Source organism: Ylistrum balloti, unplaced genomic scaffold (assembly GCF_031769215.1).
Source record: "Ylistrum balloti isolate Yb309-2 unplaced genomic scaffold, AGI_CSIRO_Ybal_v1 Utg369836, whole genome shotgun sequence".
Taxonomy (NCBI): domain Eukaryota; kingdom Metazoa; phylum Mollusca; class Bivalvia; order Pectinida; family Pectinidae; genus Ylistrum; species Ylistrum balloti.
In genome coordinates this window covers 330,814-358,499 of record NW_026781996.1, presented here as the reverse complement: position 1 = coordinate 358,499, position 27,686 = coordinate 330,814, and the positions used below count along the sequence as shown (strand labels likewise).

Genomic DNA, 27,686 nt, shown 5'->3' with positions numbered 1-27,686 from the left:
ATGGATGATTGTACGGGACATCTACTTTGTCTGCAGTATCCTCTCTCTTGTCTTCCTGATCGTTACGCTTTTCATCTTCTCGTATTTCAGGTAAGTGGTTTACATTCTCTTGACCATTTTGAAAGATTTTAGATTAAATTTGTTTACGGTTGAGTTTTTACTGACAGGAATGGCATTGGGAGCTTATTTTTACGGGTTAGAAAAAAAAACTACCACGATGTGAACATAATCATAATCCAAACTCAAATTCACTAAAACTAGTGGATGATATTAATGAAAGAAAGATTAGTTGAGGACTCCTTAGAAAGAACCTGGTGAATATGGCCAGATTTTCCGCAAGAGTAAGCGTCTTTTGCTTCATCGGCGACATCCACCATGTAAATTTTGGTCAATCCAAGAAATATCAACATCTCAAATGAGAACAACATTTACAAGAAAGGAGCCAACAGGCAAACTAAAGAGCATCAAAATCGTCCAACTTCATATCGCTCAAAGGAATAGAATATTTCTCAACGAGACCACTATGACGACCATAAAACGTCCCCATATTTTTCATCAACGCACATCTTTTAAATTCGAGGGTGATTTATATGGATTTTTGTGCATCTGTTCGTGGGCCTCAAAGTCTCTTTTTACCGAAAACACGTCTTCGTTTGCAATTGATTTTGTAAATAAATCTTGCTTCCGAAATCCAGTGTCACTTTTATCCATGTCAACTTTTTTTACTGATTGCCTTGCATTAGATGATTCGTAGATATAGAGTGCCAACGAATTAAACAAAAATGAATCTCCACGAAAGTTATTGATTCCACGGTAGTCAATATGATGGTTGCAAATTGGTATATATCTTACATATATATATTAATTTATAATACTATAACATCAATGCCAACTATATATTCTTATTTTTTCCAAATGTATAATGCGTTTTTCTGTTTTCCAAAATATCCATTAGATCCTAGACAATAAGATCCATCATAACTTTAACACAAAGACAAATAATTACAAGACACAATTGTATAATTCTATAAAGATTTATTTAATTGATTTACTATTACACGTCTTCAGATATAGAATTGAGAGTATCTGACAATCTAATACATCTACCAATTAACTACTTAAATATATTGGTATTAGAGCGGTTATGTTGGAGACAATAATCCTAAATTTTCATATTTCCTTTGAAATCGTACTTATTCTGACATCCAACGTATAAATTCATTTTCTCTGCTCTTCATGTTAGTTGAATTTTATTTCTTACGAGGCAAAGGACAATAAATTTTATTTCAACTCGGTCAGCTATTTTGTTTAATAGTTCTTAAGGATGCTGTATTACTTCTAACTTATTTTTATATTGTGGTATGTCATCTCCTTCGATTTACCGCCTTTGAAATGGCAGTTTCTGCACTTTTTGAGATTATAAATAGGGTTCCTGCTGTCTTCGGAGCCAAATTGCCAAAACAGCCAAAATGTTGTTTACCTCCAGTGCTGTGTGTATCCAATACCAATAAACTGTGCATCGCTCCACGCGTCTGACTGATAATGACGACAATTACGGAACAATTACTTATCACATAAGATATGCACGTTTACATCGTTAACCGAATTTTGTCATATATTAACTAGACCACACTGTTCAGGTGTATTCTCTCATACCCCAAAATGTCTGTATGCGCGTGTTCTTTTCTGCCAATAAATACATGCGATAAAAGGTTTGTTGTCTTCATAAACATTTGGTTTTGATTTATTTTTGTAACCGTTTATGCAATTATAAGTATTCAATTTCTGTAAATGTATTTTAGTTACGATACCAGTTGTTCATTAAGATTAATTCCTGAATGTGGTATTATCAATGTGTCTCCATTAAACATGTTCTTTTTGTCTTTATTTATGTTTCGTGTCTGTTTCCTTTCCAGACGAAAACTGGGTTCCGTCTATCTATCGTATGTTATATAAATTTGAAGGATTTTCAACAGCAAAATGCAATACACCCTCGTCATCCACTTGTTTGTAACCCTATATCGTTTGCAGCACAAACTTGTATATACTAATTAAGCATACATATGGAATAATAATTCAATTAGATATGAACGTTTGAAGAGCTATTAAAAACATTGGCGGAGTAAAATTTTTCCCCTTAGTGTGAGGCCTCTTTCATTTAGTAAATCTCTTTGATTTAAAAGACTATGTAAAGGTACATAGAAACAAACTTTCCGGATTACTCTAAAACATGCTACAGTAAATACTACATTCCTGATACTTAATTGTCATACAAATGTTCTGGTGGTCATGTTACCTTCCTTAACTTCGAAACAGGTACTTCCTACATTGAATATCTAAAGCTCGATTTAAGTTTGTGTTGAACACGTTGTCAGTATTTTGTGGCTGGGTGGGGTTTTATATTACTGTCTTCCTATCAAGACATTTCAAAGCAATCATCAGTACCGTTTTTTCTAGGAACACCGAGTTCATATTATGTTCTTTTTTGCAAGTACGGAAATTCCAACACAAATATTTGAAAACGTTATGTTGAAAGTTAACAAATTGAAATGGAGAAGTACATATGAACTCAACATTTAGTTCACCAAACAGTCGCAGCATAAACCCCACAACAGTTGACAGTTGAAACGAAAACAATTACAAACAAGATTAAGCATTTTACAAGGACCTGAATTATTGAACACGTTTCTTGTTGAACACAATCATAGAACGATATACATGACGGGGTTTTGGTGATACATGTATAATATAGTATTTTTCAAGGCGTCGAGCATGAAATGACAACTGTCTGATGTTTTAATGTTAGTTTGTATGTTGGTAGCAATGAAATAACATCTGGGGGCAAATTAATCCACGACCAGGATAATAACAATTGTTTGCTTATCATATCAAAAATTAGTTAATAAAACTGACTTTATTTATTTTTAAATGGTCCAATTTTGTTAAACACATGGAAGGCTCCCTACCACTAGTTATGCTCGAAACGTTGGGCTTCTAGCCCTTTCCTTAGGAAATTCCTTTAAACAATTTCTCATTTTCCAGATATACAAATATTAGGTCTTTATATAACGCTCACTATCCTATTGATCCATAAGAGACCAATAAAAACATAATATAATATCATACACATGTCTTATTCCATATTTTTTTACTAACTACTAAAATTTCACTTTATATGATGTTATTGTTATTTCATTTGTTTCGTTTTATCTTATCATTTTTTATCTTGGGGGGGGGGGGGGCTTTTTGTTTTGCCTTTTATTTTTCGTCTATTTTTTTTTTAAATATTTTACTGCATTGCAATTTTGGTAAAACTACACTGCTTTGATAATTCAAAATTTACAAATATATATATTGATATTTACATTGATTGAAGTTTAGAATACAAAATAAATGTATTAAACAAATGCAATTTCAATATCAGAATAACTTCATGACGATTTATAGATATTCACTACCGTGAAATTACTTACCTCAGTGTCACAAATGTTACGTCGACATTGTATGAGATTGACGAACTTACTTGTGACGCAATTACCACTGTCTGTGATCTAATACTGTCATGGTTCCAGAACAGAACATGTATGGACGTTATAGTCAGCATGACCCCCATACTGACGTCACAATCGTCCCTCGAGCACACTAACCCACACAGATTATTTTACCTGTCGCACACGAAGTATACAGTGTACTTCTAAGGTAATCTAAATCGATTTCATTTGGCAACGGCACCGGAAGTCACATGACATGACCAAAATAACGTGTTAGTCATTATTTTTCCCCAACACCAGTTTTGTACTCATTTTGGTTTGCTGTGTAGTCCAAAACATGTTCCTTTTATGCAATTACGCTAGAGCATGGACTAGCAATATGTAAACAACTTGGGTCTTCAATGGCAAAAAATATCCATCATTCTTCTGAAAATTCCTTTTAAGGGTTCTAAAAGTTCCTAAAACTGTTGATTACTTTCACATACATATCATAGTGAATAGATAAATAAACAGCAAAATATAGTTCCCCGTGTAGGAAATAACTCTATCTTAGCATGCACTTCAACAAGTTTTATCTATATTCAACTGTATTTGATATTTTTTCCTCGAAGTTTAAATGCAAAAGCAACATTCCACTGTATATACAAAACAGTAACACTCTGTCAGAAACTAAAACGGGTAATTATCTTTCAAATCATGATTGCAAATTACCTGAAAATTTATTTCCAGAATGTAGTAAATAAAAAAGTGAAATGACATTCCTGATCATTCACTTAAACAGCTGATTGCTGTTATTCCCGTTGGCTATGCGTCGCTTATAGTAGTGGCTGTTACTCTCCGTTGTTTTAGTCACTGTAAGAATAAAATTCTACTACCTTTAAGTTATACCAAGAAGCAATAATTACACATCGTTTATTAATCACAATAGATCTACGATTTTATTTTCTGTCCTTACAGGGCGTTACAATGTAGCCGGATAGCCATCCACAAGAACCTTGTCGTATCCTTCATCATTCGTTTCATTGTGATTATTGTGATGATTGAACCTCTTGTGACGGGACGACCTACTTCCTACCAAAATGTGGTAAGTGGCTGAAAATGAACCAAGGATAAAAATCATTAATGCTATCAGCCATTTCGTCATTTATTTTGAAATTGACAAACTGACCGCCATGTTACAAAACCAACAGTAATTGAAGTATTCAATGGCAGGTGTCAGTATTTATTTTTCAAAATGAAAAATACAATGAATAAAATATCTCGGTTATTCAGAACAATATTAAGTCTGAGTTCTGGATATCCCTGCATTCCTGGACATTTTTATTTGTTTTGTTTTGAAAAACTGAACCATTGTCGTGTTAATAGATCGTGTGTATCCATGATAAAGCTATTTAGACGCGATACAATTCGGCAAAAGGCTGTAATAGTGGACGTGAAATCCATTAAAACGAAAATTTAATAATTAAAAAAAAAACGAATATGTAAATAAGTAAATAAAATCCGGCAACCTGACATTGTATTTCCTCATTCCGGTCTAAGTTTATGGCTTGATGTGTAATAAAGAGAAAAGGTAATAGTGTATTTCCATTTGTTTTACGATAAAGATGTATTGACTCCATCTACTGAAAATTAATTGAAAGTGATTACTAGGTATATTGGTTGGAACGTTACGATCGAGAATGCATTTTATAGAATTGAATGCTAAGAAAGAAATATAAACAATTTAGGCGTGATGAGGACAAAAAAAAAGTATTCAGTACGATTTTCAAAATTGTTTCGAAACGTTTTACCCTCGGTTTGAAGCACTTTGTCTAGATCTTATTACACAACAATACAATAATGTGTGTCAGCTTTCTAGGCTAAAATGCCTATGCAATGACCAACATAACCTGTAAATCTTGCGATGCAATTTTCTATATTAAAATGGTATAATGCGGATTGACAAATATGATTTTACGAGAGATGAGTTTGATAAGTTTAGCGTTGCCAATAATAAATTAATACAGACACTGAGTGATCAGAGAAATGCTTATCCGTGTTTTGTAGGAGTGGCTGTGTAAGCTGTTCCAGGTCCTTAATCAGTACACGGCGCTGGCTAACATCTATTGGATGTTTGTGGAGGGCCTCTTTCTACACAACAGCATAGTCGTGTCCGTATTCAGCACAGAGGCGCCCTTTAAGTTATTTTTCTTTACTGGTTGGGGTAAGTAACAAAAAGGTATGATGTATCAGTAAGGTTGACTTTATGTCCTTCAACTTGTGCCAAGCTGGACGAAGTTGACAATCCTGTAGAATGAGTAATTAAGTCATGACACAGGAGGAAACCGGATTATTTATAAACACGTTAATAAAGTATTGAATTATGAGACTCTATTAAACAATGACCTTAACCTTTTAACTGAATTCTTTTCGTGTAAGTTATCTTTCTTTACTGATTTTGCCAGGTTTTAATTCCTTTCTCTCTTTATAGCAAGTAAAAAACATCATTGTAAGTAACTCGTTGTAAATATAGCATATTTCGTATATCATAAAAATGTAACATTGGTTAGCACTTAAGTTACTATAATTTATGTAATATTGTATCAAAACAACAAAGTCCAACATTATTATGGTACAATATAAAAACGATTTCTCTAACAAATTTATGGATTTTATTATCTGTGTAATTCGACATTTCACACCAGTCATTTCCTCATCGTCCTTATTGAGGACGTTAAAAAAGAGACAGACAACTTGATTGCAAGTGATTTGACCTACACAAATGGACGCGACACTATTTCCAGTAATCGCCCATCCTTCGTATACCTTAATAACCACCGAGACAGAAGCTTTGGATCACATAAAATTTCACCTTTTATGTCAATGCAGCTATAACATTGAGTGTACGGATCACCCAGTGCACCTTAACGCTGAAGTTAACATACCGATACATTTCATTTATTTTATCCCTAAGTTTGACCTACATTTTAGTAGTCGGGCGGTGTGATCTGCAAAGAATTTCGGTCGGAGGAAGGATGTTAAACAATATGGACGGATGATCGAAGGCATAAAAAACAAAGTTCTGTTGTAAAGTTTTCTCATAAAGGGCTGTATCATTCCTAATAAAAGATTCATTTCTGGTTTAATAAGATAGAATAATTACTTAAAGAAGTCGTTTGCCCAATTTGTCCGATCGATTCTTCGATGTAGCTTTCTTGTCCACTTATCAAACTGACAATCGGAACGTTCATTATGTGGTGTTACACCGTTCACTTCCTGTGAGTGCAGAATTAAACGTGTTTCACTGGTTACTCCCAGTATAAAATACATCCATTAGTTACTTGTCATTTGGATGACTTTAATCACCAAACATGGCGTACAAGATGGCTTTCGTCGGTAGTTTCGTGTATAAAACTTAGAGAGGTTTAGTTGCTCATTAGGGTAGTCGTAATTAGTATTCTTAATGACCTCCAGACGGGAATAGTCATTGGCACAATGCCAACCTTAGCATTCACCGAAAGATGTAGACTTTAAAAGCATCAATTAACTGGAAAATAAATGCAGATTAATAAGACAGAACAACAACACACTGAACTGTTAACACTTCTATCATATTCCATATTTAGAACAGGAAAACATGTCATCAATGACCGGGTGCATTGTTATCAATTTAATTGGCATAAAAAGCCGTATTTTCTTCAGATGCTGACGGAAGAGTGAAAGATAGATGATATAACGACATCCCATCAGAGTAATGGGGTCAGCCATCATTATCTAACTATAAAAAGAAATTCTACTTTCGATTTGCACCAAATATAAGGATTGATGCCCTATTCGATACCTATTTTGTCATTACAGGATATGTATTTTTAGTCTCTCGGTAGCATTGGTAAACCAATAATGACGTGCAAAGCACCAACACAAGAAAACACTCATCAAAACATCACAATTACATCAAGTGTCATATGAGATTGAAATAATACTTTGTATGCAATTTTTGGCAGAAATTTTTACGTTTTCTACATTGCAGGATTTCCAGCACTGGTCATAGCTACTTGGGCGGTCGTCATGCAGTTCCAGAACGCAAATTCCTGTTGGGCGCACTACTCTCAAATGCCGTTTATCTACATCATTATTGTCCCATTCCTCGCTGCATTAATTGTGAGTATCAGTTCAGCACAACGTTTTGTATCAATATTTCATTCAACCTTATCCAAATACTTTTAATATTCATTTTTTTACATTTCCTCCACATTTTCCCGGCCTTTCTGGGCGTTAGACTTAAATTATAACTATACAGAAGCCGATGATATATAAAATGTGAACGTTTGTACATTTCCTGAAAATCATCGTCTTCATGTAAAACATTCAGCGATTGTTTTGTCATATCTTATATTTTACGATATTAAGTTACTTCTATCACTTGGTTACTGAAACATGTATTCTGACAATGCTTGTTTCTACGTTTCAATATCTGTTTTATTTCAGATAAACTTGTTGTTCCTCATCAATATTATCCGTATCCTGGTGAAGAAGCTGAGAGCAAACAATACCATCGAATCGGATCGTATCAGGTAAGCCATTTTAAAAATACAATGAGTGGTATCTAATGTATGTTCTAACACGTCCAGTGTATTGTAATGTTCTAACACGCCCAGTGTATTGTAATGTTCTAACACGCCCAGTGTATTGTATTTTCTAACACCCCCAGTGTCTTGTATGTTCTAGCACGTTCAGTGTATTGTATGTTCTAACACCCCCAGTGTCTTGTATGTTCTAGCACGTTCAGTGTATTGTATGTTCTAGCACGTTCAGTGTATTGTATGTTCTAACACCCCCAGTGTCTTGTATGTTCTAGCACGTTCAGTGTATTGTATGTTCTAACACCCCCAGTGTATTGTATGTTCTAGCACGTTCAGTGTATTGTATGTTCTAACACCCCAGTGTATTGTACGTTCTAACACCCCCAGTGTCTTGTATGTTCTAGCACGTTCAGTGTATTGTATGTTCTAACACCCCCAGTGTATTGTATGTTCTAACACGCTCAGTGTATTGTATGTTCTAACACCCCAGTGTATTGTATGTTCTAACACCCCAGTGTATGATCTAACACCCCAGTGTATTGTATGTTCTAACACCCCAGTGTATTGTATGTTCTAACACCCCCAGTGCATTGTATGTTCTAACACTCCCAGTGTATTTTATGTTCTAACACCCCCAGTGTATTGTAGGTTCAAACACCCCCAGTGTGTTGTATGTTCTAACACGCCCAGTGTATTGTATGTTCTAACACCCCCAGTGTATTGTAGGTTCTAACACCCCCAGTGTATTGTATGAACTATACTATGAATGGGTATGTCGGTATTGTCATTGTTGTTCTCTCTGCTATAGCTGTTCAGTGTGAATTCCCTTTAAGCTTAATTCTCATCATTGTGAAACGGTGATTCTACACTTCATTCATTCTTCACGAATGATTATCGCATTGAACTGAATTGAACGATTTCTTTATAGAAACTGGGTTCACGAAATCATTATTGTATCCATAGATATATATAGACATAGACATATATATACATCGAATTATTTTCATCAGAAACGCTTTTTGTTATATTTATTTACGAGTAAACGTGTTGTTTCAGCAAATAAAATCGTTTGTACTCAGGAATGATCGAAAATAATTATTTAATCTGAGCGAAATAAGAACAGCTTGATACTCCACAGTCAATCATTAACAATAAGTCATTATCTCATCGATTTATAAACACACAAAACTCTCCTGAAATCTAGGTACAAGTTGTTTTTTTTCCCCTTGAGGTTCCTATTTTTAGAGGGGGTAGGGAGAACTCAAGATTTCTTCCTTGTCCGTCGTTTCCAAAAAACTTACATATATATTGATCATATAAAGTTACAAAGTATTCATTCTTTATCTACCTATCCTATATCCTATAATGATGATAAAACATCATTCAATCGAAAGCTGACATGACTTAGAATGACCATACTTCTGGCTTCATCTCCGTCTTTAATATCATTGGTGTTTATTCCTGTGCTGACATAATATTATTTTGTGCGGTTTCTTTATAATCGATTTTACATTCAATTTATGTACAGATCAATTGGTACATTTCAAAGATTGTTTTACAATTAGTTGGTGGTCTTTTCGTGATGCGCTCATTTTGAATTCTAATTCATTTATTCTTTATTTCGTCCATTAAACCGATCGTTACATTAATGTATTCCAGAAAAAAGATCTACAAATACGTCATAGAACCGTTGCCAAATTAAAGCAACAGCCCTGTAGACAGTTTATTACTTAGGTTGAGAATACTTTGAAAAGGATGCTTATTTTTCTTTTTTTTTTTTTTTTTTCTTAACCATAATGATATATCAAAGAAAAATAACTCCAATTCGTTATTTTATGATGTCAATACGGAATCCCTTGTAAAAGTAGAGAAATCGTGTTCATCGCTTACAGCGCGCAATAAATTGGGAAAATGGATTACTCACAACTATCTCGATTAATCTCTATTTGACATTGGCTTGATTAGTATGATAGCTGGTATGGAGTTATTGCCCTTTATGGAGAAGCACGGACTGTTGACGTAGTGTTTCCGATTAATTATAAATTGATACAACAAATACCGACATTGCTTTCATGAAATGAACCTGGTTCGTTTACCTAACGGCAATAAAATTCATCCTGTGATCTACGTGTTTCCATCCTATGTTTTCCGCCTTTCCATCCTATGTTTTCCGCCTTTCCATACTATGTTTTCCGTGTTTACATCCTATGTTTTCCATTTTTCCATCCTCTGTTTTCCGTGTTTACATCCTCTGTTTTCCGTGTTTACATCCTATGTTTTCCGTGTTTACATCCTATGTTTTCCGTGTTTCCATCCTATGTTTTCCGTGTTTCCATCCTATGTTTTCCGTGTTTACATCCTATGTTTTCCGTGTTTACATCCTCTGTTTTCCTAGTTTACATCCTCTGTTTTCCTAGTTTACATCCTATGTTTTCCGTGTTTCCATCCTATGTTTTCCGCCTTTCCATCTTATGTTTCCCGTGTTTACATCCTTTGTTTTCCGTGTTTCCATCCTATGTTTTCCGCCTTTCCATTTTATGTTTCCCATGTTTCCATCCTATGTTTTCCGTGTTTACATCCTATGTTTCCCGTGTTTCCATCCTATGTTTTCCGTGTTTCCATCCTATGTTTTCCGTGTTTACATCCTATGTTTACATCCTATGTTTTCCGTGTTTACATCCTATGTTTTCCGTGTTTCCATCCTATGTTTTCACCTTTCCATCCTACGTTTTCCGTGTTTCCATCCTATGTTTCCACCTTTCCATCCTACGTTTTCCGTGTTTCCATCCTATGTTTTCCACATCCTATGTTTACATCCACATCCTCTGTTTTCCTAGTTTACATCCGATGTTTCCCATGTTTCCATCCTATGTTTTCCGCCTTTCCATCGTATGTTTTCCGTGTTTACATCCTCTGTTTTCCATGTTTACATCCTATGTTTTCCATGTTTACATCCTATGATTTCCGTGTTTACATCCTATGTTTACATCCTATGTTTTCCGTGTTTACATCCTATGTTTTCCGTGTTTCCATCCTATGTTTTCCGTGTTTACATCCTATGTTTCCACCATTTGTTTTCCATCCTACGTTTTACATCCTGTTTACATCCTATGTTTACATCCTTTTCTGTGTTTACATCCTATGTTTTCCGTGTTTCCATCCTATGTTTTCCGTGTTTACATCCTATGTTTTCCGCCTTTCCATCTTATTTTCCGTGTTTACATCCTATGTTTTCCGTGTTTACATCCTCTGTTTTCCGCCTTTCCATCTTATGTTTCCCATGTTTCCATCCTATGTTTTCCGTGTTTACATCCTATGTTTTCCGTGTTTACATCCTCTGTTTTCCGTGTTTACATCCTATGTTTTCCATGTTTACATCCTCTGTTTTCCGCCTTTCCATCTTATGTTTCCCATGTTTCCATCCTATGTTTTCCGTGTTTACATCCTCTGTTTTCCGTGTTTACATCCTCTGTTTGTCGTGTTTACATCCTATGTTTTCCGTCTTTCCATCTTATGTTTCCCGTGTTTCCATCCTACGTTTTCCGTGTTTACATCCTATGTTTTCCGTGTTTACATCCTCTGTTTTCCGTGTTTCCATCCTATGTTTTCCATGTTTCCATCCTATGTTTCCCGTGCTTACATCCTATGTTTTCCGTGTTTACATCCTAACTTCCTCTTTCCATCCTATGTTTTCCATTCCTCCAACCCATGTTTCTTATGTTTTCATTCCAATCGTATTGTCGATCTATAAGTCTCCGGATTGACCGGTTTCCATGCCGACCAATATACTGATATATTGTTAAAACAAAGCAGTAGTTTAACACTGTAAAATCACTTTATTTTTATCGGGTACAATTTTTGTGGGTTATTTTTTTTTATGAAAATACTGTTTCGTGGACGAGTGATTTTATGTACAAGTCTACTTCATGAAGTCATTATTCAGGTCCGTGTGCAATAGTTTTATCTTAAAGACACCAATTAATCACTTTACATGCTCTCTCCCTGTATCGGATCCCGATAATCTGATCCCATCATCCCAACACACTTCACTGGTTACTTTAATTCTATCCATTTTTGCCCCAGATCGGTAGACATCCATTATACATTTTAGCCACCTCGTTGGTGCCGCTGGTCAGGTCCAATGATACCGCTCTTTTCAGCGACGTTATTTTCGCTTTATAACCATAAGGTAATTTTAGTCCCCGAACGGGATCATTTGTCGTCATAGTGACGGTAGCGAAGTGATCACCTATCCATATATTCATACACGTTTTGACTGCTTGGATCAAAGACCAACATCTTTCTACTCATTAACAGTGGGTTTACTTAATTTAACACCAAATTTGATCTATTTTGTAGAGATTTGTTTTACTTGGATTAAGATGAAAATCATTGCCGCTCGTGCCTATGTCTCTACGGGACTATAGCCTGTATGTGCTATCAGGCAGGGTATACCAGCAGTTTATTTTATTCAATTACACTTCCGTTCCTAGAATACTTGTGTCTTGTTCCGTGCCTAAAAAGTTCTGTTCTTAATTAAATATATTTCCTGTGGCGCAAAGCTATCACAATGTGTAATTTGAGATTCAGCGGAGACGTATGAACTCGGTGAATAGCAACGAGATTTTTCCAAGAAGAGATTTACTTAAAAGAGTCGCTTACCTTCCTGGAACATCTGGTCTTCATTGTTTTATCTAATACATTTTAAAATTACTTCGAGATCCTTCAGTCATTATTTCTATTTTCAAAATATTGGAAAATTTCTTTATCGTATTTGTTTCAGAACATCAAAAAATAAATATGCAATCGACATTCATTGATCGTTATCGTTTGAAATCAACTGTACACTTGGAGAGTTACCGTATCGATGCGTATCTATGCCAACGTAAGACGAACAAATCACAAATCAAATAATTTCGTCTTGAAAATCGATCGTCATTACATTGTTAATTTCAGAACAAATGTTGAAGTGTTAAGAAATTGATATGATTGTCGTCTAATTCGTCTGGCGCCTTAATTTAATTTACCTCGAAACCGTACATAAACCTATGAATGATTCAGTTCTGTTTCTGTGAAAATTACCAATACATTTGTATTTATTTCTCAACGCTTCAGTCGATAAAGTATGATAAATTGTTTTGATATTTTTTTTTCTTGTACTTTCTAATTAAGCCTTCCTTTACACTGATTCTACCATAGTAAACCATTTAACTTTAATTAATCAATTACAGTTTTAAAAAGTTCCGAATGAATATGGAAATATAATCCAGACACGATGTCTGGAATAAGAACAAACGATGGCGAGTTGTTGGAACTTGTTTGGCCTGGTGATTGAGGTTTAATGCCCATATAATGAAGAGTATGTTTAAATGAAAAATATTAATCATCAGCGCTTTATTTCATGAAATGTTTCCTCAAATAACTTCTGATCTAAATTTCAAACGGGATTCTTTTCAGATACCAATGTATGATGTAGAAGTACTGTAGAGGAATAAGCTATATACGGAAATCAATCTATTTTTATATAATGGATTACCTTTGTTACATAACATTAGGGTTTAAAAGGTGCATCATACTGATGCAAATTAGCATGTTCATTTAAACTGGAACCATGGGAACAAGTTTTGTACAAAATGAAAAGTTAACTGCAAAAAAAAGAAAAAGAGTCATTCTTCCGAGTTCTTCTAACGAGTTTTTCTTGTAAATAGATGAATTTCGGATATCATAAATCATATTTCTTTTCAAATTATTTTAACTCCTATAATAATATTGAATTACAAAATTATATTTGTCACCGTTAATGATTTTATATCTAATAATTAATGCCTGATTGTTACCGATGGTGTAATTATAACTGGTAAAACCAAGTTTAAAATCCCGTAATGATGTATTAGATAACGCCGTTGTTCATATCAATCATCCCGTTTTCTTGTACAGTAAACAGCACAACATGTTTTAATTGTTATTGGGTTCATGACGTTGAAAGTCATAACAATACTGACAATCCCTGGTTCAAATGTTCTAAAAAATACACTGTTACTTAGTGGCACGGTTCACAAGATACACATGTATTTGAAGCCTTTTTAAAAGTATCAGATATATGATAATTACTCAATTTATTGAATCATTAGGGCATCTAGAGTTTTACAATTCTTTGGTCAACTGGTCAGAGGAGAAGACAAGAACGCCATCCGTCTGATTCATGTAGATGTAAGGACCGAAATAAACACGTTTGGTTACCCGGCAATTTGTAGAAATCGCTTGAATCTTAAGATACGAAAAGACTTGAAATATTTTAGTTTGAATATAGCATACGTTGCATGTGTCAAAAAATCGTACAGGAAACGCAAAGAAATTACGTCTTTCAACAAAATTTAGAATTTGATACAGTATTGCCAAATAATGAATTAAACTGCATGATAGAGCTGCTTCGTCAGTGATGCTTCATCATACATCTGTTTCGTCCTTCTAGGACACGTCAGTGATGCTACATCATACATCCGTTTCGTCCTTCTAGGTCTCGTCAGTGATGCTACATCATGCATCTGTTGTGTCCTTCTAGGTCTCGTCAGTGATGCTACATCATACATCTGTTTCGTCCTACTAGGACACGTCAGTGATGTTACATCATACATCCGTTTCGTCCTTCTAGGACTCGTCAGTGATACTAAGGCATAATGCTTGAATCCTAGAAGGCGACCGAGGAAAGGCAAAGTGATCGACATTAATGTCAAAATCTAGTTAGGGAGACGCACAAGCTCCATAATTTCATAAATTTAGTCATTTAATACGTCTGATAATTTCAGAAAAAACATCAAGTTAGTGTTATATTTTAACCGTGCCACTAATTTAATATCTATTGTACGAAATACCTGGTCTCTCCTTTTTTCCTAAATAATTAATTCGAATTCCGGAAAAGATATTGAGCCATCAAAACGGAAATAGGAAAAGAGTTTGAACACCGTGATTTTGCTGAGAAACGTTAAAACGCAATTGAAGTTTACATATGTTTAATCTAGCTTGAAACAAGCGTTCTGATCTCCACAAGTAATATCCATCAGTTTGACAGCCATATAAGGGCAGGTAGGACTTGCGGCCCCCATTGCATGTTTCGCAAGGGGCTACTAAATACAGTATCTAATCTTTTCTTTCTAAACAATCGGTTTACTTAATGTCTCCCTTAACACTGTCTCACTTTTGGCCTTTAGTTGAGTGTTCTCCTCTGTCATATGGATGTAGGTTCTGTCTCCGTTCCAGACATACCGGAGTCTATAAAACGGTAGTTTTTACTCCTTGCTTAACGATAGTGTAACATGTGACCAGCTGGAAGGTGTGTCCTGTCACACGCACTTGAAACACTTCTACTCACATTGTATACATAGCGAGGCCGTTCAAAAATTATCACTATTATCGATAAGACATTAAACAATTTAGAATAAACAACATTTGATTTTTTCTGACGCACGTAGTTCTATCGAAACTTGTTACGTAGATGAACTAGCCAATTGTAACAAATGTAAGACGAAAATGTGTGAAATAACAACAGTTGTAATTGTTTTTATCGTGTTTGTTTCTTTTTGACAGGAAAGCTATCAAGGCCACCATTGTTCTAATGCCACTGCTAGGTCTAACCAACATCTTATTTGTATACAATCCGGAGGATGGTGGTGGACTGCAGAGCGCCTACCATATCACAAACGCTGTCCTACAATCCATACAGGTACGCCATAGTCATTAATGGTCGTGTTCTCGTGTTCTCTCGTTCTCGTGTTAATGATCATGTTGAAGTCATAGTCATTAATGGTCGTGTTCTCGTGTTTTTTCGTTCTCGTGTTTATTATCATGTTAAAGTCGTAGTCTTTAATGGTCGAGTTCTCGTGTTTTCTCGTTCTCGTGTTAATCATCATGTTAAAATCGTAGTCTTTAATGGTCGTGTTCTCAATTAAACGCTTTGACGCAAGCATCTTTTTTATACCATTTCATTACATTTGCATTCTTTTAGTAAAGACTATGAACAATATAATGATACAATATGTTTATTTCCAATCGATCAATCTTAAGAACAAATCTATTTAAAGATCTACTTTGATAACAGATAAATGTACTTAAAGTTTGTTTATTAATTGAACTATATACGAAAAAACCAGAAAGTCTTAAAAATTTTTGCATATAAATTTCTTCTTATTCAAGTAAAAATGAATAAACTTGACCAATCATTCGAAAAGTACATTCTAAGCACCGCTTACCTGAATACAAGTTAAGGCGATCCTACCGACAAACCGAGAGAAAAAGTCTTCAAGCGGAAGCGCTAATAAATAGTATACTGTAAATCACTTTTAGTTCACGTGGGATTTATTTCGCGTCAATACGCGAGGGGACAATAACTCTGGGAGACCTTCATGTTGATTCGGCTTCCGATGTCGGAGTCTTACAGATTTCTCTATAGACTCATCATTCGTAAGTTTTAAATAATTGCTAAATCAGCATTCTCGGTATCATGTTTCGCGAACATGTCTAAAGAGGTAAGTTAGCAAAGTGTTTGCGAAATCTATATGATAAAAAGTAACCATATCCTCAACTGGTTTTGACAGGTAACGCTTTTACGACATACAGTGGTATAGGATGTGATCATTATCTTATGTGTGTATAGGGTGTGATCATCATCACTACATTTGGTAGTTTATTGAAGTACAATAGTTGATATTCCACGACCATCATTAACAGCGACGTTTAACGAACACATAGCTATCACAGAGCCTTCACTTGCTCACAACGTTATCATATTCCTGACATTTGTGACAAGTTTTATCTGCCTGTATGTTCTCTTTGGTTCCTTGTCAGTGCTATTATCATTGAAGTCATTCTTGTACAGGGTAATTTGATCAAGTTCCGCTCGAAATTCGTTCAAATACTCAAGGACGTCATTAGCATGTTACATATCATATAATTTCACCTACGCAGTTCTTAATAAGCTTGTTGTGTTTTTTTCTGTGAATCACCTTGTACTCGTCATAGCTATAAACAAAATATATTCACGAGTAAACAGGGGAACATTCGCCAAGTCGTTAAACATGTTTCATAATTTTTCATTTCGCTGACAATATTTCACATCAATGTTACATGTGTTTCTTACACTTAACGTAATGCAGTCACGACTTAAGTCTATTGGGAACTAGATGTTATTACAATCTTAGCTTTCTGATTGGTAGAAATATTGCCACATGTTAACTATGGTACCTAGCATTTTTTAAACAGTGTTATGCGTGTTATACGATGGTTATGCGACAAATTATACTTCAATCATATGAAAGTGACAGGCTACGTGTTCCTGGCACTTCAGAGATTGAGATTTGCATCAATCTTGAATTGGCATTGCTCGAGTTTAAAGTGTATTCTCCAAGCAATAAATGAGTGCTGTTCTTAGCGATCTATCGACAACACGCCTATGACAGTCAGCGACAGGAAGAGTCGTACAGACTCTTCAGAAAACATCTTGTTAAATAATAAATATAGATAGCAACATTATAGATATGATCAAAATACACTTTATACTAAGTTTCATAATGACAAAATTGTTTAAATTGATTTCTCACTGAACACAAATGCTTCGAACAACTATATAAACAGCAGCATCCAGAAGACGGTGTTTCCGCAGCTCGATTTCTAGTAGAAGTGAGCAATTCAATTTATGGGTTGAATCATATTTGTCCCTGCAAAAACTAGAAATCTGTTTTGTTGTCACAAAATTTCAAAATCACCTTGACATGTGTTGTATGTACCATACATTGGTAATATGAGACCCCGGACAACCTGTTATCAATACCACTGCCAATCACAGTCTCTCTTTTTTGAACTTGAAATTTCTTTCAAAATTTCAAATTTGGCTGTTGGTAGTCATCTTTTAAAAAAGTGTTTGTTTTCAATAATATGAGTAATTTTCTGGTTTAAAGTTGTGAATATATCATATCAACGTGTTTATCTTACCAATAATTCCTTTTTCTTAGATTTTATCTTCTACGGTCATTTTTTTAACAATATCAATTCATTATTGCATTTGTTTTTATTGCAGGGGATAATGGTTTCCGTTTTCTATTGCTTTTTAAATGGAGAGGTAGGTGTTAAAAGTTTACATTGAATCTTAACTGAGCCATAACCTTCCGTTTACAACGACATCCGTCTCCAAATTGCCCCAAATTTGTTTAAATCAAAGCGGTAAATATCACAAATATGACAAAGTCAATAGCATGAAAGTTCTCCTAATGTTTACATGTAGGAAAACAATTAATCGTACCATTGAATTTATACATTTCAGGTACGTCGTGTGATTAAACGGAAATGGTATCGTTTTAAGATCCGAAGGTTCCTACAATCAGGTGGACGCCGCCGAAGCTCTCGGACTTCTTCATTTATCCTCTCACAAACCGAGGTACACCCTTTGACAGCTTTTCGCAAAAACATTTGTCAGTATATCAGTGGTTGTCATGACGACGACGAATATTGTGATACCAATACGGAGACCGAGACTGTTAAAGCTCAAACCATGTACTGCGCATGCTCATGGAACAAAGCTCCGGAATCGTCATGACAAATCAAGATTTCCATTCGGATAATATCTGTGCTGTTCATGTTTACACAGTCATTAACAAACATTCGACAAATGTCGGTGGTAACCGGTATTACATTTCGTTTCTGCAAAACCTTCATTTTCCGAAGTTCTATATTTAACAAAAACATATAACTTATAGAATGAATATTTAGGTATTATACTTGTTAGTGAAACAGCTAAAACCAATTTATTGATACTTTTATCTCATTTGCGTGGTAATTTAGAGACACATGACTGTGCATTCCGTTTTCTGTGCGCTCATTTTGATCAACGATATCATTATTAATTACTTGTCTACAAAAATTGTTTTCGTCTTAATTTGATCTAATCTACAATCAGATATGTGTTATATCTTATAAATACCAGTGTGCGTATTAATAGTCTGTGGTTAGAAAGTCCCACAAACATTGACGCCTGTATAGAATTATTAATAATGATATCTAAATATAATACACGTGGGCAAAATTATAAATGATGATATCTAGATATAAGACACGTAGGCAGAATTATAAATAAGGATATCTAGATATAAGACACGTGTATATAATTAAAAATTAGGCAGAATTATAAATAAGGATATCTAGATATAAGACACGTGTATATAATTAAAAATTAGGATATCTAATGATATCTAGATATAAGACACGTGTATAGTATAATATAAGACACGTGTATATAAGAATTATAAATAATGATATCTAGATATAAGACACGTGTATAAGAATTATGAATAATAATTAAAAATTAGGATATCTAGATATCTAGATATAAGACATGTGTATAGAATTATAAATTAGGATATCTAGATATAAGACACGTGTATAGAATTATAAATAATGATATCTAGATATAAGACACGTAGGCAGAATTATAAATAAGGATATCTAGATATAAGACACGTGTATATAATTAAAAATTAGGATATCTAGATATAAGACACGTGTATAGAATTATGAATAAGGATATCTAGATATAAGACACGTGTATAGAATTATAAATAATGATATCTAGATATAAGACACGTGTATAGAATTATAAATAATGATATCTAGATATAAGACATGTGTATAGAATTATAAATAATGATATCTAGATGTAAGAGATGTTTGTCTCTAGTGGTGCCATCATTGATGTTTGATTTTAAAGTAAAAAAATAATGTTTAACATTAATTGGTTACGTGCAATATCTTATCTATATTTCTTTCAAAGTGAAACATCGTTTAATGACTTTGTTGTTAATGTTACTGACACTGATGTTACTAACTCTGTTGTTGTTATTGTATTGTTGCCTCCATTGTCCATTATTTATGTAGCGCCTCAGAGCGTTTAACAATGAAAATAAATCATTATTCAGATATATTGCCCTATTTGTGTTAAGTATATATCAGAGATATGTAATATGTTAGCTTGTTCTATCAGCTTTAACAACATATAACCATCGGACGTCGATAAAGGTCATTCGTAACAGATAACAAAATCTTTCAAAAAATAGGTTTTGATCGCCGTTTGCGCTAAAGATAGAAATCTTATCAATCTCCCTCTTGGAGAGACGAAAATTTTCAAGTATTTGCAAAGAATTAGGATTTTAGATTTTAGAATCTGATTAATATTTATTGAGATGGCAGTACAATATTTGATTATCAATTATGCTTCCATGACGTTTTTTTTTCACAAGCAGGCACACTATGTTTCCACTCATTTCTCAAATACCCATGATTCTTCTCTATCAAATACGTTTTGAGGTTGATAATCTCTGGATTACTTTGAAAGTGTATTGACAAAATATCATTTTGAATTTTTGTTGTAATTGATTGTTATATACATTGGCAGGTACAGGATTTGAATGAAATGGCGAGCTTGGTAAGAATATTGTGTTGGCTTGAGTTTTGATTTTGGGATGCTTTTGAGTTCATTTGAACAAAAATGTTTAACTAATACTTCATCTTGGTCAAATGAGACGTTTAATCTTTGACTCTTGAAAGCTATTTCTGTATACTTATCACAGAAGATTATGGCCCATATTAATATTCGTACGATCAAACGCTCTCTTTATCTTGTCCAATACTGTAATATAAACGTACAAGTTTGTAGTTTAAATATTGCAGTCTTTATCAAGCATTCACGTGTTATCTGTTGCAATATAAGGATGTCGATATTTCATAATTTTGAATACTGTATATCGGTATGTTTTCGCCCAATGTTTTTTTCGGCATCTGATTGATTATATAGAAATGTTATTTTACTTTAACAAATTTTTGCTCTCATCTAAATTTCACTATACCTGTTCATGGGCGAATGTTTCCCGTGATATAACATCTAGAAATACTTCAGTGGTTAAGTATCAAAAGAAGGTAATGAAAAGTCTATCATTTTACATACGAATAAATTATAATTACTTGACCAGATCAAAAATAATCTGTGACGTCACGTTTGTTTGCACGTGGTCACTCTAGCCATCTTTAACACGTGTGATTTACATCTTTCTCCGAAACATTCAGTTCAAGCGAAAAGTTTGGTAAGACTTTCGATAACTTTAACTTGATAACAATTTTCATCGTTCATTTCTTTCCTTTGCTGGAATGCTTATACCCGCTTCTTGTTTTCTTATCAGACACCTGCTATGGTAAAAGTGTACACAACGTGTCACACTGTACAATAATGTCAGCAATCACGTCCTCTGCACGGGAATGTTTCACAAATGCACGTATCCAAGCAAATTCAATTTTATACATATATTCACCCAACTATGTCTCCCTCCGTATATTGATGAAATTATTTTCTGAATTTCTATTGTTTGTCAATAAATTAGCAACAATTATTACATAAAGTAGTCTTTCCCGATATACTTTTTTAATTTTGCCATTCATGTTTGAAAATTTATTTTTAATAGATCGAATTAATTTCATCCCAGTGACTTTAAATTCATCTTTATGGTGAACTGATAACAAAAAAAGAAGCGGGTAGGCTCCACGATAGAAACATATATTGCAGAGATCACTTATCAAAAATGACTTATTTTGACTATAAATACGCTATGCCCATTCATTCATGAAATCATCATCAAAACAAACACATACGTGTTTTGCTTACAAATTCTATCAGAAAGGTTCCTTATACTCTGGGAAAGTAGTGAATTGTGGTTGGAATCTAAAAAAATAGGATGGATTGCTCATCTAACATTTCTGATCAAAATATGTTATTTTCATGACAACCAGTAAGCTTTACCTTAGTCATTTCATGAAGTTATTCGCAGGAAGAGAAATAACAACAATACGGATACCGTAAGCATTTTCTCTGTTTGCAGATATACGTGTACCATAATATTGTCGCTTAAATTACTTTTGTCTTCTTTTAATGACCTGGGTAGTAGCACCCAGCTGTTCTGTCCCTCATTTTCCTCAATAACGCCGAACATCGTTCATAATACTTTTTTCCTTTGTAACACCAGAATAATTCGGAACAACTTTAATGTGTTTTTCCGATGATGTATTTCAGTATTTAATAACTTCGAAGTAAGAATGGTTTATATTATTTGAATAACTGACACCTATTTTTTTTTTTTTCATTTCTAATTAAGATACATCAACCTTAAAACATCTGTTATCTAGAATAGCATTAAGCAATATAAAGTCTTTAAAAACCACTACATTGCACCCGGATCCTACGACGCTTTCACTTCTGGAACACCTGGTTTTAATTTTCGGTCTCTGTCTGAGATAATGCAATTAATTCTTACACTGATTTTGAGTTTAAAACAGTTTGATTTATAATGCTATATTTTCTCAAGTACTTTTTGTTACAAATAAACAGAGTTTCAGTTTTTTTTTAATTTGAGCTACATTTTTGTTAATATTTTGAAGCTCATGTAAGTATTTAGTAAACAAGATAATGTTGATAACAAAATAATTGTCACATTTACTTATACATGATTACACAAGATGACATACTCCATCTATTTTTTAGACTAAGATAAATGTAACCATTGTACACAAGGAAGTGTTCGTATGAAAACTAACTTCATGAACACATGGGATCTCGGATGATATTTTCATTTCAATTATTATTTTATATACGGTGAAATAAAAACAAACTTTTAGCCACATAACTCAGAAAAGTAACAATTTGACAGGTTTTAACGTCAAAATGTGGAGGATAAAATCAAACAGAGACAGCCATTTTGTTGTGAAATTTTCAATTCATGATGTAACTTCATTGCTCATATTATGACATCACAATCTATTTTTGACCGTACAGCTAATGACAAATGCCCTAGGTTATATCGGTTTTATTACATTAGGGACATATACGTAAAATTATTACATTGGCGAATTATCTGCGGACTATGTGATAAAAAAGGATACATGTTCAGTATATGGCATAATATCGCTTTTCTCAGTCATTTTGACAGTCAGTGATATTGAAATTGTCCACGTATTTCATAAGTAGAAACAGAAGAAATAGCGTTAAACGCCCTTTTATACAGCGTTTTCGAACTTGTTTTAGTATTGAACTGTTAAAATTTAAAATAAGTAAAATTAAATTTGTTTAGCTTTAATTCTGCTCGAAATCAAATGTCCACGGAAAAGTTTGAATAAACAAAGCAAAGAAAAAAAAAGAACAAAAACAAAAAAAGAAAAGAAAAAAAAACCGGGAAAATGTAGCAATTAAACAAAACGAATAAATATGTATAATCATAATTTTAAAAATGTACCAGTTGGAGACATTTTTAAGGCATTGTTTTTACTGGAGTATGCACTGTTATAAAGCACTAGGTGGCATCATGTCACACTGAGATGGTAAATGCTGACGTTCACACAGTTTTATTACACACTTACTGGAAGTTAATCTTATAGACTTAGTCAGTCCCTCTGTAATATCATCTGGGGAACTATTTTCGGGGTTCTAACGTGATATTTATATTTTAAATTTCTAAATAAGGTTTGAACTTTAAAACTGTACAACTGGCTGCATTCGTCTTATGTATTTCTTAGCAAGTTTAACACTAATTAGCTACACTTGCCATTCTACAATCTAATTTGCTTCATAAACAGTCAAAAACAGCAGAATTGCGAAGTAATTTAATAACGCTATGTGTGTCATGTTCAGTTATATTCCTTTTTATATAAGCATGATTTATGAATTTCCAAATTCAAAAAATCTCCAAAGTTTAAAAAAAAGTTTAATTATTAGAATTTTCATCAAGCCTTCCGCTGTATCATATATACTTGCCGTGTTACATTTGTATAGGATGCGACATAAGTGCTGGAGCAGGCAAGCACATAGTGTCAGGTATACAGCTAATTAACCTCAGGGAAGGAGACATGTACTAATTTTAAATTCTATCATATTCGCTCATAAGATGATACCTTAATTTTAAATACCTTGCATATATGTTTTTCACTGATATGCAAAAATGTTATACATCTCATTATTTTCATCTATACAATAATCACGAAACGTTTCATTTTCATGCCGTTTTTTTTTAGGAAAAAAAGGTATCTTATAGACATTTTTCCGTATATATTAGTACATGATGACTGGAGAATGGTTTTTAAAATTTACATCCATCCCCTGTCAAAATTGCCAACAATACATACATTAAGGGAGGGCCGCGACGGCTGGTTCAGGAAGACTTTATCCTCTACCTCTGGGTCGCGGGTTCGAGGCCTACGTGGGGCAGTCTCCAGGTACTGGTCGCAGGTCTGTAGTTTTTATCCAGGAACCACCCAAACCTGGCACGTCCTTAAATAACCCTGGCTGTTGATAGGACGTTAAATAGCAATAAAACAAATGAGTTCAATAAAGCGACCACAAGGAGAAAAAGGAGCTGCTGGAGTTGGTCAGACTAGTCCATCCAAAGCCGATAAAGACCAACCAATCACGACCGTGCTTCCAAATGATAGCGCATGTGCAGACTATGTCTAGTTGATCCAGTCCGTTAAAAGTGAAATCGTTAGTTAAGTTATAGTCGACTAACAGACAAATCACAACTCCTGGTTTTATTACACATGCGGTTCACAGTTTACTTAAGCAAGTTCATCAAATGGGAACAGGATTTTTATAACGTGTTATGCCTTCCGCTTATCTTTTCACTGGTTATTTCTCAGCAGCAGTCTGAGACATTCCTTCACATTAAGCTTAGCTATTGATGTAAACACCTTCCAAAAGAAGATCCAGCTGACCAGTACTATCCTATCGCAATTCAAAAACCAGATTTATACTGGTCAAGCGAACTACACCGATATTTTTTAAACATTTTTATTGCATTGTAATACAGTTTTCTGAATTGATGGGTCTGGTGAACTTTTCGATCTAAGTTTGACATTTCTCTCGACCAACTTTGATTTCCCTCAGTCGCCTCCTAGGTTTCAAAAGTCAGGTCGCTTTTATCACCGACGAGACCTAGAAGTACGAAATAGCTGTATGATGCAGTTTAATTCATTATTTGGTTGTTATGTATCTTATTTCACGTGTGTGTTTTTATAATTTCCTCTGATGCGTAATGTAAAAAAATCTTAGATTATTTCAATTCTTCTTAGGTTTTATTACAATGGGAAAAAATCTTAATTTGATATTTGATATAATGTGAAAATAATACTTACGATGCAAAGTGGGATGAAATTGATTCGATTTGAATAAATAGAGTATTTTAATTCTACCTGTAACCAGATATAGTAAGAACATACATTCATATTTAAAACAAAGAACGAAATACAAGTAAATACCAAACACTAGACTGAAAGAACAATGAGATGTATCTTGATTTGCTTAATGTTATGGAGTCATGCGATCACAAGAAGCATCTTCGTTAAAGCCTTAAAAATGACCATTCATCGGCCGGATGTGTGACCTTGATAATCATTAATTTCAAAAGGGTTGGTATTTACGTATTAGACTATAAGAATGACATATAATAAGAAATTTTATATTCTTCGGTAAAGTTTTGTTTTAATTGAAAAATGTATATAAAATTTATTGTAATTCGGTCAACGAGTCTAAGTTATAAATGAAAAAAGGATGTCCGTTAATAGTGAGATATACATATATACTGACTTATTTTCTGTCTTTTAATTTGCAGACCACAAAAGCTAATTTAGCTATAAACCATGAAGAGCCCAATAATGGTGTCTTAAGAGAGACTACCAAATTACAGGAATGGAAAGAGGCGGTCACGGACCCCGAACCGGAAACAACTTCGGATGCTCCCACCGGAAATCACGTGGAACCGGATATTTGGAAACACGCGAATGGTGTTGATTTATCGCAGTCATTTGAATCTGATGAAGTGAGTAATCCTAAAGAAGTATCAGATTATATGGAGGAAGCCTACACTGATATTTTAGATTCTTTGCCTCCAGTGAATGACACTTTAAGTGATATTGAAAATTCTGACACAGAAACAGCAGAAGATGACAAAGACTACAATTGGACGGAATCACCCACTCAAAATCCATCTTTGCCTGAAAGAACTTGTGTCGTTGACGTCAATTCCTGTTCCGAAAACCCCCCTCATCCTTTATCGAATGGTCATTCCCAACAACGACCTTGGTCAGTGAGTGAGAGTAGTGATATATCGGCCGGAGCTAGCACCCTGGAAAGTCCCAACCCCTCAACATCTAGCCATGTTCCTCTTTTCACCTCCCATCATTCAGGCCGGGACGAAAACGGCAACAGTCAGCTTGTTAAACCAGAAAATCCTGTTTGTACTAATTACACAGGTGACTGGGACGAGATTTTTGCCATCTGTGATAACTTTAATCGAGATTTTAGATCGGACCCTACCAGCTGACCGTCATAAGGGCTCAGAGGGAAGGAAAACGACAAGGATGTTTGAACGATGCGTTGTAAAATTGCCGCAGTATGATACGGATTGTTAGAACATTTCTTTAAATTTTAAATAGGATTGAACATATCGAAAACTAATGTCAGGGGTTCCTGCTTTACTCGTTTCCCCAGCTGATTTTTTTTTTACTTGAAGACTTTGATGAAGAACCAAAACACAGGTGCAAAAAACGATGCCATGTTATATTCAGCACAGCTTAAGAAATTCCTCTCCAACATGGCCTAATTATTCAAATATGAAATTATCTCCCCAGAGCATATATTGAAGTAACAAAATTCTTCGCTGCACATGAAACTCAAAATCAAATGATACATTTTCGACTGGGAAAATAGGAAAACATTTGATATTTCTATATATCCGAGGAGCTTTCATTGAAAAGTTCAAATGTGCATTTCTGTAATGATGGTGTGACCAAAATATTAAGGCTCGCGTGTCAACGTAAGTGGTAATTCGTTCCGTTGGAATATCGTGCTAGGATTTCTGTTCAGTGTACGATTTTATCCAGTGAAATTGAAGATCATGGCTAAAAGGAGATCGGTCATCGATATAGCTAAACCTGCTCTATCAACACCACAAATAGCGCGCCACATTACCCTGGACCTTCGGTTATTTCATAAATGGAATTTTCAGGAGTCAACACTAATGATACAAGTACGAAACGAACGATAACTCTAGTTAAACATGTTGCCTACCGAAGGAGTAAACGAGAGAACGACGAATGAGATTACATGCAGTATTGTTAGGTTTAGGTTCTATAATAACAGCCATGACCTCTGCTGTTGGATATTCACAGTATAATTTTTACTGTGAAAAAATTATAGAGAAATTTACAGAGAAAAAAAACAATTTGCTTTTCTGATATATTCATGTGTATAATGTGTAGCGTTAGCATGTGACATGTGTGGATAATGAACATTGCTTATCATTTACCTCCACTTAAGGCTTCCCTAAAGCGTCAAACGCATTGTCTTACGATACAATAGATATTTATTAATTTCCGCTAGTTGTCCATCTGTCTGTCTGTCTGTCTGCTGGACCCTTGTACTGACCAATCCTTCTTGACTAAATTTTTCCAAGCTATATATTTTTTTTCGTCCAACCCTCTTCTACTGAAAATAGTCTCTTTTTTCAAAATATCATATATCTTTGTTTGGAATGAGCATTCTAGACTCTAAAGCCGGTAA

General features: G+C 34.2%; 1 protein-coding gene across 1 annotated transcript; it reads left to right on the top strand.

The window, feature by feature from the left end:
* On the top strand, positions 1 to 26,448 carry LOC132545273 (calcitonin gene-related peptide type 1 receptor-like). Its single transcript, XM_060208947.1, has 11 exons — positions 1 to 86; positions 1,914 to 1,943; positions 4,449 to 4,575; positions 5,538 to 5,694; positions 7,501 to 7,631; positions 7,959 to 8,044; positions 15,638 to 15,773; positions 18,123 to 18,164; positions 18,366 to 18,479; positions 20,490 to 20,519; positions 25,738 to 26,448. The coding sequence occupies exons 1-11, from the start codon at positions 1 to 3 to the stop codon at positions 26,446 to 26,448; spliced, it is 1,650 nt and encodes a 549-aa protein (XP_060064930.1).
* The last annotated feature ends 1,238 nt before the right edge of the window (positions 26,449 to 27,686 follow it).

What these genes read in the sequence shown, in the direction of transcription:
- LOC132545273 (XM_060208947.1), top strand. Translation starts at nt 1, where the DNA reads ATGGATGATTGTACGGGACATCTACTTTGTCTGCAGTATCCTCTCTCT. An exon ending in GCTTTTCATCTTCTCGTATT is followed by an intron (nt 87 to 1,913) that starts TCAGGTAAGTGG and finishes CTGTTTCCTTTC; the next exon opens with CAGACGAAAACTGGGTTCCG. An exon ending in CTGTCCTACAATCCATACAG is followed by an intron (nt 15,774 to 18,122) that starts GTACGCCATAGT and finishes TTTTTATTGCAG; the next exon opens with GGGATAATGGTTTCCGTTTT.